Here is an 18,078-nt window from a genome sequence, read left to right as displayed (position 1 = left end):
GTTCATGAAAACAGAACAAAATTTCTAACCCAAAAGGCCTCTCTTAGTTTCCATTTCTCTTGGGAATTTACACGATTACAAATAAACTTACAGTTAAGACTCTCTTTATAACCATATTTTCAAGATTCAAAACCATGTTTTCAAGACTCTTGTTTTTTACCCATACATTTGGGGGGCCGGGGGGGGGGATGTGGAGAGAGAGGAATTCACCCTCAAAAACTCAAAACATTGATTACAAACATATTGAAACTAAGCAAATGATAACTTTTTTTTGCAGGTAAATAAGCGAAAGATAACTCTTAACAAAAATCCACTCGAAGACTATTAAATACTTCCAAGGCTACCCCTTAACAAGTTCAAACAAGACCAGACCACCCAACTGGAGCCAACTATGGTCAGAACTTGCTGAACTGCCCTTTTCAGTGAACTCACCTTCCACGGCGAAAATTGAATAATGCCTAATGTCTTCATCTGTGAATCCTCAAAGAGGATTGATAAAGGGGAGGTCCTACTTGCTCTTGCATCATAAAGTTGTTGCAACCAAGGAGATATGGACCCTAGCCATGCTCTATGAACAATGTCATTTCTTCAAGGAGGCTATTGAGCTACATAGAGACTACTCTTGAGGAGAAGATTAAGGACAAAAAAGAACATCTAACTATGTTGTATATCTTGGACCCAAATAGCTCCCATGCTAGACAACATGGGTTCTAGGGACAGTTAAAACAAGCACTGCACATAATGTGACAATATGTTGCAACTACAATAGGAGATATCAAGCACACATTCAGTAAAATAAGGTACGATATTATCATATGGAATGGAAGACACATATCCACGACGAAGGAGTGTACTCATATGAATCCCCCTCAAATGAAGCCCAAATTATTCAAGTGGAACACAAATAAAAAGAATGACATATGAAAATAGGAGTGCTCACAAGCTTCCTGTTTATATAAATAAATTCTTTTGGAGACACTAATGAGATGATGACATGGTGCATCACTTATTTCAATATTCAGTGCGTCCACTTCAATAAATTACCATGTACATCCAAGTAATCATTCAAACCAAGAAGTAAACAATCGGACATGCACACGAACAAGAGCACAAGCATACACATGCATGCCCAGATCTGAACATGGGTGAAACTACATAGATAAAGAGGAGTAAAAAATAACAAAATGAGAAAAAAACTGAATGAAGGAAAATCTTAATAACTTTGAAACCACAATAACTGGAATAAGATCTTCCAGAACTCTCTTTCAAGTCCAAGAGTATTAAGAGCAGATAAAAATTCTAAACGAAGCATTCCCAGTAATACTAACCAGAACTCTCTTTCAAGTCCCAGAGTATTAAGAGCAGATAAACAATCTATAAGAAGCATCCCCAGTAATACTAACCTGTAACCAATCTACCTTTTCCTTTTCTTGATTGCTGCTCTCCACAAGATACTTATCCGACAAAAACAAATGAAACTCAGTCAATTTGTTCAGCTTCTCAAGATTTTCAATGGATTGCAGATCAAAACAACCTTCAAAATTTAGATATTCCAAACTATGCAGATTTTCAATGGAGCAAACGTCAACTAGATGCTTGCAGTGACCCAAATACAATGTCTGTAACTTCATAGACAACTTAGAAGCAATTATCTTCTTCAGTCCTGGGCAGTCCTTTATTTGAAGTGACTTGAATGCTCCAACTATTTCAAACTCCTTGATATTTGAGCAGGACAATATTGATACAGATTGGAGATTAGCAGGATACTTTCCAATACCAAGCATATTGGGTAGCCTCAAATTTTTAAGTTCCAATTCCTCAAGGGAAGGAAACCCTTCAAAAATAAATTTCAAGAACCCATCACTAATAACACACTCATCAATATGCAGTTTTTTTATAGCTGAAAGGTCAGGGAAAGCTTCAGGATCCAATTTAAGTTGAGGAGTGCCAGATAGGGACAAGGTGACCAAACCAGAAATATTCCCGACAGGCAACTTCATAAGCTTTCGACAGTTATGGACTAACAGAAACTCCATATTTTTTAGGTCACTCATTTCCATGGGTAAACGACGTATGCGACAGGATAAAATGGAAAATGATGTAAGCTTCCTTAAATGCTTAATGGAACTTCCCAAATCCTCAAGCAATTTGAAAAAGCCAATGGTAAGTTTTTTCAATTGAGTCAACTTTGTAAACAACGTTGTAGGAAATGCTCTCACTTCATGCCCATTCCATAGAGAGAGTTCCTCCAAACTGGTAAGCTCCCCAAAATAATCAGGGAGCTCGGTGAACTGAGAACAAGAAACAAAAAGTACTCTGATGCATCTTTGACAGGATATGACACTGGGAAAGTAGAATGTTTTACATGAGAAGGCCCGACAAACCTCTAATTTTTTAAAGCCCCCAATGATATCTTTCTCAACCCGCAATTTGCAACAATGTTCCAAATCAAGATATCTGATTTCTGTGAGTTTTTGGAATGATTCAGGGATTTCTAATAAGGCCCTACATCCGTTCAGATCCAAGTGTTCCAACTTCAACAGATCTCCGATTGTAGGGGGCAAATAGTCTAATCTTTCACAATGAGATAAATCCAGATATTGCAAATTTCTCAAATTGCCTATATTATCGGGCAAAGCTTGCATATTTTCACAGCCAGATAGATCCAAGTATTTTAAAGCTTGAATATAACAAAATTCATCAGATATTGCAACAAGATTAAGGCAATGATTCAAGACAAGTTTTTCCAGTCTCGTCAACAATTTTACGGATTTTGGAAAGCCCTGAAGATAAACACAACCTCTCAAATTCAGCTCCTGCAATTTTACAGGTATCTGCAAAACAAGGACACAGAATTATTATCAGCCCAAACAACTGACGCTGCAAAAAAGAGCACAATTAGCTTGACATAAAACTCTGCAAAGTACAAGTACAGCAGGCATGAATCTGTTAATTGCCTTGTCTAGAAAAAAAAAATAGAGAGCTAGACCAAATGAATGCAAACAGATCTATGAACAGATCTATGAAATATGCCTGAGAGTAATGAATTTTAGCAATTGATATGGGCAAGACTGATTACTTGCCTAACACCTACTCTGTTATTGATCAAAACTTTGATATACATCTAGCCTATGGTTGTTAAAATGAGCAAGAGGCAATAACCTACCTCCTGGTCGTCGTTCCACAAGTGAGCAAATTTTCCTCCTGACATGTCCAAGATATGCAGATTTGTAAGTGGCAATCCAACCGGAAAAGATACACTCGGGGAGTGGCGCCAACGAAGCCACACAAGTTTCCTCGAGAGAAAACTAAAATCACCTTCAATACAAGCATCTTCTAGTATCAGCAACTGTAATTCTGTCATGGGAGCAAATGAACTTAAAGACCACACCAAAGGTCCTCCTTTTTTCCTTATGACTTTGGATTTTGGTACAACAAAAGAATGACTCCTGTCATCTTCAACTGCGTTCACTATCAGGGTAAGTCCTTGAACAGTTTCAGAACCCTAGGGAAGAAAAAAGATTGCAAGAAGAATTAGCTCCAGGATAACAGTTTACTAATTCTATAGATTACAAGCAACAATGTTCTCCAGAAAAGAAATTCATAATACTAATTATAATTACTACATGAACGAAAAGAAATAATAGGCTCCAAGGATATAGGAAAAATTTGCAAAAATAAAATCTAGCAAGTTCCCTGAGACTGAAAATCGTTAGTAACTACAATTACCATAACAATAACCATAATTACCATAAGCATATATTATTCTATAGTTCCATATCTACATCAAGTCGGAAAAAAAAATGCAGCTTACATCTTCATGAAAATCTCATGATTAGAAATATGTTGAATTATCTTTCACAGATGTTGTTGAATTGCAGTTAAGTAGTATGCAACAATATGTTGTTATTTTGGCAATTCATTAGGTGCAGTCAATTTTACAACGATCACAATAAATTTATAACAACGATAACAAGATATCATTTTTAGATGTTGAACCAATAACATGTCTTCTCTCTTTCAAATATATATTTTTTTTATTTTTGTTGTAAAATAAATTTGTTTTTCCAATTTCTTCAATTTGATATGACCCATTACCCTGGCTATACCATAGGAAGCAGGTCATCCTATTTCTCTAACATGTTTCAACTTGATTGGATGTTTGGCATATCATTAACATAGAAAGAAATCCAAAATTAATGACCCATCCAACAAGAAAATGAACCAGCCAGGTATAAAAAGAAACCAAAAAATAATATTTTTATACTCATGGGTACTGGGATAGTCAAAGATAAGTCTGAAAGCATGTAGCAAATGCATCTTTCTATGCAAGGTGTCTTCCAAACAAACAGAAACCCATTAATTTGAAAAGGAGAACTACACAAACAGGGTAAGAAACGCACACTTTCTTCATCCAAGACTTTAATAACATCATTGGGCCGCCATAGGCGAGAGCGACGTCCAGGATTGTTGAAGTCCTCCTCTTCTAATATTTTTGCCGCCATATCTCTGAGTTGGTCATGCATACGAAACTTATTCTTCTCCAATTTTACAAGGCATTTCTGTTGCAGAGACTGAACCCCAACAGACCCAAACCACTTAAATGCATCCCAAACTTTGATGGCCATGTCTTTATTTTCACCAATAAAAAAAGATGCAATATCCAAGAATATTTGTTTCTCTGACCAATCAAGAGCATCATAACTGACTCTAAGATGCCTATCAATATCTCCTGGTATAATCTCAACAATTGTTTGTAGTATTCGCTCCCAGATATGAATGGTTTCTCCAAAAACCTGAGCCCCAAGAGTTTCCAGAGAGAGGGGTAACCCATTACAGTAAGTCACGAAGTTATCGACTAGGACATCAAATCCAAGAGCAGGTTGGGGCATGAGAAATGCATGCCAGCAAAAAAGCTCCTTTGCATGATGCTTTTCAAGCCCATCCATATCATATATCAACGCATTTGGGATACACTCGACCAGTCGTCTATCTCTGGTTGTAATTAAAACTATGCTAGTGCAGTGGACAACCTCAGGAACCCGTAATGCATCAAGCTGATCAAAGTCATCAATATTGTCAAGCACTATAATGACTTCTGCCCTAGACAAACACTTTCTCAGAAGAAATTTCCCCTGATTAATACTGTGAATTTGATGGTCTATTTGAAGTAAGTCCTTTAGTAGAAAACCTTGAACTTTCTCCAATCCAGCTCTTACCACTCTATCTTTGATATCATCAACAAAGGAAAATGCCTTGAACTGCGAGCGCATAATACTAAAGAATTCTTTGGCCAGTGTTGTTTTGCCTATGCCACCCATTCCTACCAATCCAAGCACCCTTGCACCTGTACCTTCACGTCCAACTTCTAAAAGCCTCTGGAGTTTCTCTGTTTTCTCAGCCAAGCCAACTGGGTGCCTTGCAACTTCCAATACATTGGCATTCACCATGTTGATCGCATCTTGTACCACGGCCTTCAAGAGTTTGCGTGAATTCCTGCACAGAAAGATTCCTTTTAGATGTTACATGCATATATATATAAAGATTCCTTTTAGATGTTATATATATATATAGGAAGAGTTTATATAGAGCCGAGGCTCTAAACAATCAAATTCGAGCCTACTTAAAAAATTTCACTAGAAGAGGTTGTTTTGATGCCCAAACATGTACGCATTCATCATCTCGACATCAAGAAGCATGGACAAGAGAAAAAATGGATTTCAAGTTTTGGAAATAGTGTATTTTGTAACGCACTTTTGTACCGTCAATTTTCAAGATTTTCAAGTTTTCATAGATCTCTCGATCTACACTATTTTTGAAGCTTTAAACTTTATAAATAAAGATGAAAAAATATTTTAAGGCTATCAAAAAGATTTCAAGTTTTGAAACCATATTTCTCGACACTAATTGAAGGTAAGCTCTAATTTGATTGTTTAAACCCTAGGCTCTATACAAACCGCACCCTATATATATATATATATATATATATATATATATATATATATATATAGGGTTATGTTAAGGTGCTCACACTATGGAGTAATTTATCATTGTACTCAACAAATTTTAGATATTTCTATACCCTTGTTTTGTACATGAAGCATTTTTTTAAGAAATATATTTTTGGTCATTAGGAGGGGTGCGACATCATCTTTTGGGTGTGATGTCATCCTTTTTGGGGTGTGACATCACCTACATGGCACACACTAGTACCATTTAATGCTCCATCTGATGATGTCATATCCCATATAAATGATATCACACCCTTCCTAATGACAAAAAATACTCTTATTAAAAAAAAGCTCCATGTGTAAAAAACAAGGGTATATAAGTGTCCAAATTTGTTGAGTACGATAATAAATTACTTCATAGTGTGAGCACCCTAACATAACCCGATATATATATATATACACACATAGGAAAAAGCTAAAAAACGCTTATAGGCAAAAATGAAAAGTGTTCTCCACCGTCACATACTTGCTATGTCCATGACGATTTATTGAATGGAGTCGCAACAGACGGCGTGTGGTCCATGGCAGTTTCCGTGGATTTTTTGACCGCCACCGTCACGGACATGCTATGTCCATGGCAGTCGAAAAATCCTCACCACCAAAACGGATGGCAGTGGCGCTATGGGCGAGATCACTGTACGCCCATACACGAATGGCCCAAATTGAATCTGGGCCATTTTGTGGCCAAACTGATGCTCACGGATGTCCGCTAGTATTTGAATTTTAATTTTTTTTTCTACAAATCCAAATCACTTGAAATTTTAGACGTGTGTTCTTCTTATTAGGGCACACCTAATAAAAATAATAATAACTCGTGAAAATTTTGACCAAAATGCCCCTCGAAACTTTTCGAGGGCATTTTGGTCAATTTATTTCATGTAAAAAAATTTGATATTTTTTATAAATTCACCTATTTTTTAAGAACACACGTCTAAAATTTCAAGTGATTTGGATTTGTAGAAAAAAAAATTAAAATTCAAACACTATCGAACATCTGTGATAGTCAAATTATATATATATATATATATATATATATATATATATATATAGGAAAACACTACGCAATGCCTATAGGCGAAAATAAACCGTGATTTCGCCTATACTCATCACCGTGCAAAGTTCATTGCACGGTCACAATTGTCTGATAGTGTTTCAATTTTTATTTTTGTTTCTACAAATCGGAATGATTTGAATCTGTGGCCAAACTGACGCTTACGGACCAATAGTGTTTGAATTTTAATGTTTTTTCTACAAATCCAAATTACTTGAAATTTTTGGCACGTGTTCATCTCATCAAGGAGCACCTAATAAAAATAATAATAATTCCCTAAAAATATTTACCAAAATGCCCCCAAAACTTTTCAGGGGTATTTTGGTCAATTTATTTCATGCAAAAAAAATTGATATTTTTCGTAGATTTGCCTATTTCTTAAGAACACATGCCTAAAATTTCAAGTGATTTGGATTTGTAGAAAAATAATTGAAATTCAAACACTATAGGACATCTATGATAGTCAGATTATATATATATATATATATAGGAAAACACTATGCAATGCCTATAGGCGAAAATGAACAGTGATTTAACCTATACTCATCACCGTCCAAAGTTCATCGCATGGTCATAGTTGTCCGATAGTGTTTCATTTTTCTTTTTTTTTCTACAAATTGGAATGATCTGAAATTTGGAGTGTGTTCATCAAAAATAGGAGAATCTAATAAAAATATAAAAAATAATAATTCAAAAAATATAAATTGACCAAAATACCCCTGAAAATTTAGGGGGGTATTTTGGTCAATTCATATTTTATGAAATATTTTTTTCATATTTTTATTAGGTGTGCCTCACTAAGATATACACACGTTCTAAATTTCAGATCATTCCAATTTATAGAAAAAAATGAAAATTGAAGCACTATTGGACAATCGTGACCGTGCGATGAACTTTGGACGGTGATGTACATAGGCAAAATCACTGTTTATTTTCGCCTATAGGTATTGGGAAGAATTTTCCTATATATATATATATATATATATATATATATATGTAAAGAAACCATATCGATATGTGATGTGTAAAGAGGAATTCTCAAACCCTATCAGTCTACCACAGCTAAAATGGACAATTACCATGCATCTAAAACACCTAAGACTGGATGATATTGGAAGTTGTAAACTTGTAATTGTCGTCTGATAGTCCCTATATACTAAGTAAATTTGGCTTAGATTATCGGGAAGATTTGTCGTCTTGCACCCAAGTATTATATGATTTTGTCAAAGTCCGTCGCCTTAAGTGCTGCATGGGCATCCTAGACATCATCCATGGTTTGCTAAATCATGAGGACTGAACTAAGTGTGCCTCGACATCATCCATAGTTAGCTAATTAATTTTTCAATCACCACAAACTAAGTGTTGCATTGGAGCCTCAATATCATTAATAGTTTGCTAAATCATATGTCAGACTCGTCTAACTGAGCTATAGAAGGTACGCTAATTAAGTTTTTAGAGATATATATTCTTATATAAATACTCAAGATTAGCAAAAGTCTGGATATACTGTGTGAGGAGAGAACACAATCACAACAAAGAACTCACATAATGCTCATATAATTTTATAGATTCGAGGACTAGCTCCAGGTTGCTTATGAGCAACCCGTTACAGTTTACAACCACCATAATTTGCCAAGTGGAACAACCTAGATGGGGCTTTCAACACATTACACTTAGACTAGATTGGAAGATTTAGAGCAGAAAACATCGAATTATATAGAACCCAACAAATTATATGGCTCCATTTGCTCTTGTGGATATAAGAACAAGAGGGGGGGACTGTGTGTACCTCTACCGATGTATCCTCTCTCCTTCCTTCTCAAAATGAGTTTATGATAACCTCAAGTGGTGAATTCACAAGGTGACTATCTTCGACCTCGATCCCTTCACATACCTCTGATCTTTCTGTAGAATTCTTTCTTTTCCTCAAACTTTCTCTCTCCTCTCCGAATTTGGGTAAAATTTCGACTCCCTCACTCCTCTCTCTCTCTCTGAGCACTTGCTCTCCACCTCAAGGCTTCATGATAAGAAGAAGCTCTCCAAATGGTTAAAGCATGGGGCGTTTATGGGCCAAGAGGGAGAGCTAGGGTGCCTTGGCACTCAAGATAAGTGAGAACAAAATTGGGAAGGAATTTGAGCAGATTGCCCTAAATATTACATAAACTGCATGGTGACTCGATCCACTGGTGCGCTAACAAGAAGAACCCATATTTTGGGGTCATTTCACCCGGCATTTTGATGTCTTTTCGTGGCTTCTTTTCAAACTCCTTTTTGTGGGTTGAGAGGGCATTGAATCTGGGGCCTGTGACTTAATTTCTGATTGAACACCTAAAAAATGGAGTCATGGGCCAATCATAATCGACTGCTCATGCGATGGTTATATGCAGCAGTCTTTTTAATAACCCATTATCTGCGGCTCAAACTGCTCTCCAATCTGGATTCAATATATTAGAGCTCTTGTGTAATCTCGTATGGCATTGGGTGAATATTATTTTGGCACAAATTTCAGCTCAAAAGGCCCACGGATGAGGGAGATCAAAAACAAAAGCCTCAGAAGTCTAGTAATCTAATCCTGAGTTGTCCCTTGATTCACTCTCTGATTCATTCTCCGATCTTGGAATTATTTCCTAAAATGGTCTTATTGGGCAGAAAGTGAGGACGGAACCACCCAAATTTCAGCTTGGAAGGGCTTGATAAAATGGATAAGAAAGGACCGGCAGCCAGGTGGTCAATCCACCTGCTGATGAATAGGTGGTATTTCAAGCCACTGGCGGGTGGTTGATCCACTGGTGGCAACTCTATTCTAGCCCCAGGCCATTGAATTATTAGAAGCTGGGTCAAACACGGTCCAAATGATTAGAATTTTGGAAAGTAGATTTGAGACCTGCCAGATTAAAATCCCACCAAATTTCACCCTGATTAAAGATCAATTCAATTGAGGACCCATTTCCAGTAATTTTATCTCATCATTCACATTTGACTATCAATGATTTTATATTCTGATACTCTTGTACTTATAAATTTCCAAATAAATTTTTATTTCTCTTTTTTAATTGAATTCGAATTCAATATATCTACCTTCTACTTCTAGTACGTGTTAATCCATGTCTTGGTGGTTTGCCTACTCGGTTTTATGACTGCTAAGAATTCATATTATTTCTCTGTGTTTATTTTTAGTGTTGATTTTTAATTATAGATATTTATCCATTTAAGTTTTTAATTTTTTTAAGTTTTATATATAAAAGGGCAAAGAACAAACAGCTTGGGGTTTCCGATTGCACAAATTTAAATACCATAAACATGTTGATTATTTCCCCCAAAAAAAAAGAGAGAGGGAGACAGAAAGAAAGAAAATCAAAGCTTCTTTAGCCTAGATTGTCCTCGCCAAGAATCGGTATGCATTTCATCATCGTTCAAGGCAATGATAGCAAAACAAAACTATGCAGAACAGCTGATTGCTAATATTATTAACCAAAATTTTATTTTCATAAAAGTAACTAAACAGGGATTTTTCAGCTCCCATAGTTTAAAAGATTAACCTAGTTAAATATTGGCCTTGAAAGCACAGTATGCTTCAAATATGACCAAAACTTTATTCGCCTAGTGCATCGCTGATCAGGAAAAGCAAGGATTTGAACCAACTTAAACTTCAGCCCATGAAATCTGATCATGACCAAAATTCCAAATGAAATTCACCTAATTATAAACCAAAAAATGTATATAACAGAATGGGGTTTCAGATTCCACCATTTGAAATTCTAAGCCAGTGAAGACCACCTTAAAAAACCTACTATTTTTAAATATAACCCAAATTGTAATCACCTGGTTCATCTTTGTCAAGGAGAAAATTGACCACGACTTGGAAAAATCAGAAGACACGCATTTCAAAGTTGCAAAAAAGAGCAAAGAGGCAACTAAAGTCAATAACGAATACTTCAAAACAGCCAATGAGCAACTCACCCTCGAAAATCGCTGAATTTCCAACCAGAGAGATAACCTGTCTTCTGCAAGAAAAACTTCCACTCTTCTTTTTGCATAGATTTTTCAGCCTCCTCAAAAGCAGGCCTGTAGACCCCCTTCTCTGTTCTTCTAACCTCTGAGGGCCTCACATCATAAAATATTGGAATCATATGAACCTTGCTTTGATGCATCAGCCTCAGCTCTTCAAGACAAAGAGTGCAATTCGCAAAATCCCTTGATAAAATTACAATACAAACAGTTGCCTCATTAATGGCCTCCTCATTGGGGATCGAACAATCTCTACTACAAAGAGTGGAGATATTGAGTTTCTGAAGGTGTGAGAGAAGGTCCTTTGCGATGCCATTTTGGACCTCGAGAGAAGGGGAATGGCAAATGAAGATCTCACACTTTCTCAAATCTACATTAGATTTATTCACTTCCATTATTGAAGTGTCCGGCCTGAACCAGCAAGAGAAGAGCTTCTGAGCTCGTGAAGATGAAATTCGGGGCATCTTTTCTTGAAAATTTCCTCAAAATAGGAGATAAATGCGTCAGGAGTTGCAGAACTAGGGCTTTTGCAGAGGATGAATGTGTTGATAGTTGAGGAGCTAGGGTGTCTTTTGTAGTAAATGGAATGTAAGGGAAAAAGTGGATTCATCAAAATTGAAGAATCATGGCTTTGAGGAGTCAACGGTGGGAAAGTCAATGATAACAGCAAATGATCTATTTTTTAAGATTAGGATTCCAATGCAGACGAGGAGCGTGTGATAAGGCAGAGACCAAGTGGGAAGAGAGAGAGAGAGAGAGAGATTTTGGAAGAATGGTTGAGAGAAGGAAGAAGAGTTTTGCAATAGAAAAGTGGCGCGTTTGAACCAGAGCGAGCAAAATGCATATATCGATGCATTGAGAGAGAGAGAGAGAGAGCGGGGGTTTTAATTTTGAAACGCCTTTAGCCGTTTCTTCTTCTCTCTCACCCAGATGGAGCCTTCGTCGGCAGCTGGCTACCGGGCTGCCTAGTCTGCTACAAACCCGGCCTATATTCTTGCTATGGGCTCAGCTCGGGCTTCACATGTGTTGGGCTCAATCCGAATCAGGCCTGACAGTTTTGGTTTGACCCAAAATTTTGTAGGCAAAATTACGTCTTTACGTTTTATTTTACCGTTATAATAGAAATGCTAAAAAAATAAGGAAAATATCTCTATACCATTTATTTTTAAGTTTCATTCTACAGTAAACTCAATATTTTAAAAGATGTCTTGAGGCATAAAATTTATAGATTTTATTTCTTATAAGTCCTTGAGCTAATTTAAATCAGTTTTTTTTAGGCAAAGCAAATCTAAAATAACATATTTTTTCTAAAAGCCATCCCAAACTTCTAGAGAGAGAGAAGGCTTTATAGAGGTAAGAGGTTATCGAGAGGAGAAAAAGAGATGCTTGAAAAAATATAAGAGGAGAGAGAGGTGTTTGGAAAAACATGAAACGAAAGAGATTGAGAGACATAAGAAGAGAGAAAAAGAGAGAAGTTTAGGTATACAAGTGAAGAGAGAGAAATATTGAGTTTAGAAAGAGCGTCTTTCTCACATTTATTTAGGTTAAAAAATAGGTTTAAAGTGTTAAAAGATATTTTTTGAAATCTTGGATTTATCAAAAAATGAAATCTAAAAATAAGGGGCATAGAGATATTTTCCTAAAAAATTATGTAGTATTTACACAGAAGAAATAACCTCCTTGTATTTTTTAATTTTTTTGGACTTTACCTTGATCTGATGTTACGAACATTGAACCGCTTGATAATTTTTATTTTTTAATATTCATAAGTCATCCAATGCGAAAAAGTGGAATGAGACAATTTGTAGGGCAGTCTGATGTTTCTGCTTGTATTAAGTATTTTTTTCTCCTCTCTCTCCTCTATCGTTTCTTAACTCCTCTATCGTTTCTTAGCTCCTCTTTCTTTTTTGTTTTTGGTTGTTTAAGTCATTTTTGTGTTATGTGTGGTGGTATGTTGTAGAAGTAATGTATGGATTGTGTGTGTAAAGGAAAGTATGGAATAAGACCATTTATCTTTGGTACAAGGTGAGACATTTATCTTGACCATTGGATGTGAAATTGGGTGGCTGCAATTATTCCACTGACCAAGCGAAAACTTCAAAAGAAATTTTTTTGAACTTTGTGATACATCCAAGCTATCAAACTTCACATCAGATGGCTGCAAGTAATTGTGACCACCTTATGTTAAAGGTAAATGGTCTCATTGTATACAATCTTATAAATTAATGAATAAATAGACCATTTATTTTTTGTATATAAAGGTCACAATCATTTTCATTCATTAGATATCTAATTGAATGGCTTGGAATGGATTATAAAGTTTGATATTTTTTTTTTTTTTTAATTTGTGTCTATTCAATGATACCTTTACAACTACCTATTTTGAATTTTAAGAGATAAGAATGATTGTAACCTCCATTATCAGACAATCACTTATTCACAAACCTCGTGTGGGACTAATAGTTCTCATTTTTCATCTCATGAAAAACCATTTTTGCTCCACTTAGATTTAACCCCTTCTAGAGGAATTTTAGTGATAGGTTTTATACATCATTAGACATCTCGAAATGCGAAACATTGACAAATGATGATTACAGGTGATGACATAGGCAGTATTTTGACACCATTATCTACAACATCAACTTCTGATTGGTTGAACTCGCCGTCAATTGCTTGACATTTGAATGTACAAATTGAACTGAAGATCTTCCATCATTACCTGTAACGAGGGTGACAATCTCGTCAACGGTACTAAGAACAACAACAACTTCTAATTGGCCACGATCATCGCCCAATGTCGAGTTTCAAGATGAACAAACGGTGACATGATACAACCATTATTACTTCACAACCAATGTTGTCAGCAGCGTCGACTATTATGCTACCAACGTTAGGCCGATGATCTCAAACTAAAGAAACTCCAAATCTTGCCAACTCGTCATGCACCTGGCATACCACCGCCCAAAATCACGTCAACTGTAAAATCAAAGGTGGCATGTTACACATCTTGTGATTATAACGAGGTAACAAGACTACCATTATTATTGACGGGGCACCAATTGCTGTATTTGACGACCCTGATTCCCCTTCCCTCGAATCAAATGGGAGAACCAGTGTTTTAAAAAACGCCGAGTCGAACCGGACTCGCCCGATTCGACTCAGAAATCGTAAAAAGTGGATCGTATCGGTTAAAAAATTGGAAATCGTCCGGTTCTAAAGAGAACCGGACGATTCTGTACAGTGACTCGCTGATTCACTGTACGGAATCGCGCGAGTCCGAATAGTGAATCGACGAGTCCCGTACGGAATTTTTTTTTTTTTTTTTGTAATCCATGATAGATTTTTTTGTAATACTTGATCGATTTTTTTGTAATCCATGATCGAATTGTTTTTGTTTTTTTGTAATCCATGATCGAATTTTTTGTTTTTTTGTAACCCATGATAGAATTTTTTGTAATCCATGATCGAATTTTTTGTAATCCATGATCAAAATGTTTGTTTTTTTTTCTTGTAATCCATGATCGAATTTTTTTTTTTTTTTTTTTTTTGTTTTTGTAACCCATGATAGAATTTTTTGTAATCCATGATCGAATGTTTTGTAATACATGATCGAAATGTTTGTTTTTTTTTTGTAATCCATGATCGAAATGTTTGTTTTTTTTTTTTGTAATCCATGATTGAATTTTTTGTTTTTTACTTGTTTTGTAACCCATGATAGAGTTTTTTGTAATCCATGATTGAATTTTTTGTAATCCATGATCGAATTGTTTTTTTCTTTTTTTGTAATCCACGATTGAATTTTTTGTTTTTTTTTGTTTGTTTTTTTTTGTAATCCATGATCGAATTTTATGTAATCCATGATCGAATTTTATGTAATCCATGATCGAATTTTTTGTAATCCATGATTGAATTTTTTGAAAATTTGTGATTTTTTTTTTTTAATCCATGATCGAATTTTTTTTTGTAATCCATGATAGAATTTTTGGAAAATTTGTGATTTTTTTTTTTAATCCATGATCGAATTTTTTTTTGTAATCCATGATAGAATTTTTTCAAAATTTGTGATTTTTTTTTTTAATCCATGATCGATTTTCTTGAAAATTTGTTTTTTTTTTTTTTTAATCCATATTATTCAAAGAGAAAATGAGAGAGATGATGATTCTGAGGCCACCCTATCCCAGCCATATTATTCACATATCGAGTCCCAACAGCAACAGTGTAGGGATGAGCACGACAGTGCAGGTGAGCATGAAGGATGGATAATCTTCGGGGATTTTAGATTGGGAACACAACAAAATACTAACACTCAGGGATTTGGAAATAGTCAGACGCCTCTAATATCGATGATTCGTTTTTAGATCGAATCAATGAATTGTTAAACGAATTCAATCAATGGCACCAGCGTGACCAAGAAGAACAATAACGTCGTCTATCATTTTATTTTTAGATCATATGTTACTAATTTTATGCTTTATTGTAGTCCATGTATGTTGATATACTTATTCCATGATAATTATATGTTTATCCTTTTGTGTGATGTAAATTAAATGCTGAATGGTGGTTCATGCAGGGAAAGAACATATCAATATTCGCATATTCATTCAAAAACATGAAAATTCTTAATGGAGCACCCTCATTTCTTATTGAATTCCTAAAAAACAATATTTATAATGAATTTTAATAATTTTTTCGGATTTTTTTTAAGCTTTATTCTGACCGATTCACCCGATTCCCGATCTGGTACCAAACTATACGCCCAAACTCTGTCGTACCAAACCTACACCCTTGGGGCCCAAAGAGCCATGTCTAACTCGCCCGAACCAAAACCATCGCATACCTATACTCCGATAAATTCATTCACCCACACCCATCCTGCTCGACAAACCCTTGAAAGCTTGACAGAAATCGCACCTATGTGCTAACTCCGAATCGGCACTGATTCCGGACACCATGCCTGGGGGCACGGTCTCAAGTACGCTCCAACTTCCTTTTATCAATTATTCATTTTCGGCTCTAAGTCTAAAATAATCTTCAAAACCTCTCCCTTTTGACCCCGATTTCTAAACCTTCTTTCGGACTTTCAGTTCAATCGTGTCAAGAGCTAGCTTTGTTGGCAATTCAAGCAAGAGAGGATCTTGTAGCAATCGTTCGCCCAAATTGTAATTTGATGGGACCTATCCCCCTACCGATCCCGTCTCTGACGAGTTTACGACCAAAAACCAAGCGGGGGTATAGTCCCCTTTAGAAATTTTTGAGTATAAACAATAGTATACAATCCCTTTTCTTTTGGAGTGTTCTCATTAAATGATGTTTTGCATGAAATTATTCCCCCATATTTAATAATTAGTACATTATATTACATATGTAATTTAAAAGTTGAGTTGATACGAGTGATCCAAAATGCTGGCCATGCTTAAGCCCTAATGGTACCGCTCGCCCTGAGCCTGTGCCACAACTCCTAGAGTATTTTTAGGGCATAGGCCCACAGGCCAGTTTGGCCCGACCTGTTGATCTAAGTTTCCAACTGCTAAACTTCGCACTAGTTTGGAGCGTATTTTCACTGCTCTTTGCCCTAAGTTTCATCACAAGAGCACATGTTGAATACAAATGCCTTGAAAGTAGCAGAGTTTGGTTTAGAAATTTGGAGCTAAGATAAAAAGGAAGCATAAATTTGATATTCACCATTTGAGACACATTCTTTGATCAACAAAGATGAATTCTTTCTCGATTCAACGTTCCCCTGTCTAAGCCTTTGGATTAAACAAGGTAAAGTCTCTTTTAGAGCAAACCATTATCTTCTCCATTTAGCCTCTACAATCTCAAGTTTCCAGCCATCAATCTCTTGAGACTAGCTGAAGAACTACTGCAAGAAATTTTTGGCTTAGCAATCTGAGTTCACGGTTATCGATTTTCAGATGTCTAAATATTTGCTTATTGAGAATCTCCCTACTTGATGCCTTAATTCTTCATGAGCCATGCTTCATCTGTTTTTTTAAGAGAAGGTTAACAAAGCCATGCTTCATCTGTCAGGGTTTGCAATCTGAGTTTACCGTTATCGACTTTCAGCTGTGTAAACATTTGCTTATTGAGAAATGTTTCCTACTTAATGCCTTATTTCATCATGAGCCATGCTTCATCTGTTTTTTTAAGAGAAGTTAACAAAGCCATGCTTCATCTGTCAGGGTTAATTTGTTGATCTTCATAGATAAATTGAAAAGGGATGGAGTTTCCTCAAGCACCATATTTGGGAGCCTTCCACAGCTTGAATGCGACCTCATGCAGGAACCTATCTGCAAGTATGACCAGATTCCCCCCGCGCTGCATGGTATGATCCAGAAAAACAACATGAGGGGACACAAATACTCTAGTCTGAATTTTCATCCCCCCTAAGATTACATAGCACAAGAGAGAGAGAGAGAGGGAGGGAGGGAGGCAGGGAGAGAGGGAGAGAGAGAGCATTTGATGGAATGTACATCAGCCATGTGCTTGAAGGAAAAACATATTATGAAAAGTCAAGTTCTAAGAAATACATCAAAATTTGGGTCAAAATAAATAAATCTAAGATATGGGAATTCAGAGGTAGGTGAATGTTGCATGATATTGGAAAAGGAAACTGGACAACTCTATAACACAAGCCATCATATAATACACAAATCATTACTTCAAAGAAGGAGCATGAACTAGATGATATGCAGACATTGTATGATGTAAAATGTATTGTACTAAATTCATTACATTAGCTACTGCAATTTACAAACAGTACGGGTGTTAGGGAGGGCAATGAGGTACCACGACTGATTTAATATTTGACACTCAAGACATGTAGCACCATCATTAAATACTAATTTCTCGATTAGATATTAGGTGTATACTTGTACAAATTTTTTTTAGTTCCTCTTTTTGGCTAATTTTTATCATATTACTTCACCAGTCAAAAACGTTACATGTAAGTCCATCATGATTCCTGATAGCTCCACAAGTTGTTGGTCATGTTCCTATTAGCCTCGT

General features: G+C 35.9%; 1 protein-coding gene across 19 annotated transcripts in view; it reads right to left on the bottom strand.

Moving 5' to 3' along the window:
- The window catches only part of LOC18426380 (uncharacterized), a 29,572-nt gene extending 17,616 nt beyond the window's left edge, over positions 1-11,956 (bottom strand). For 9 of the 19 annotated variants that reach the window (XR_016055022.1, XR_016055023.1, XR_016055020.1 and 6 more), the window contains exons 1-4: positions 11,023-11,947; positions 4,404-5,496; positions 3,167-3,505; positions 1,404-2,834 (exon numbers count right to left, since the gene is read on the bottom strand). Coding sequence is in view for 6 of the 19 variants with exons in the window: in XM_088865939.1 (XP_088722065.1) it covers positions 1,404-2,834; positions 3,167-3,505; positions 4,404-5,496; positions 11,023-11,534 (3,375 nt within the window). In the remaining 13 variants the exon portion in view is untranslated. Of the gene's footprint in view, positions 1-1,403; positions 2,835-3,166; positions 3,506-4,403; positions 5,497-11,022 lie in introns of those variants that run through there. The other 10 variants (XR_016055028.1, XR_016055030.1, XR_016055027.1 and 7 more) reach the window with 3 other exon arrangements.
- Between the last annotated feature and the right edge of the window lie 6,122 nt (positions 11,957-18,078).

This window comes from Amborella trichopoda, chromosome 4 (genome assembly GCF_054954075.1).
Source record: "Amborella trichopoda isolate Santa Cruz 75 chromosome 4, AtrichopodaSantaCruz75HAP2 v2.0, whole genome shotgun sequence".
NCBI lineage: Eukaryota > Viridiplantae > Streptophyta > Magnoliopsida > Amborellales > Amborellaceae > Amborella > Amborella trichopoda.
Note: the sequence above shows the minus strand (reverse complement) of the source record. Positions and strands in the feature narration are given on the sequence as shown.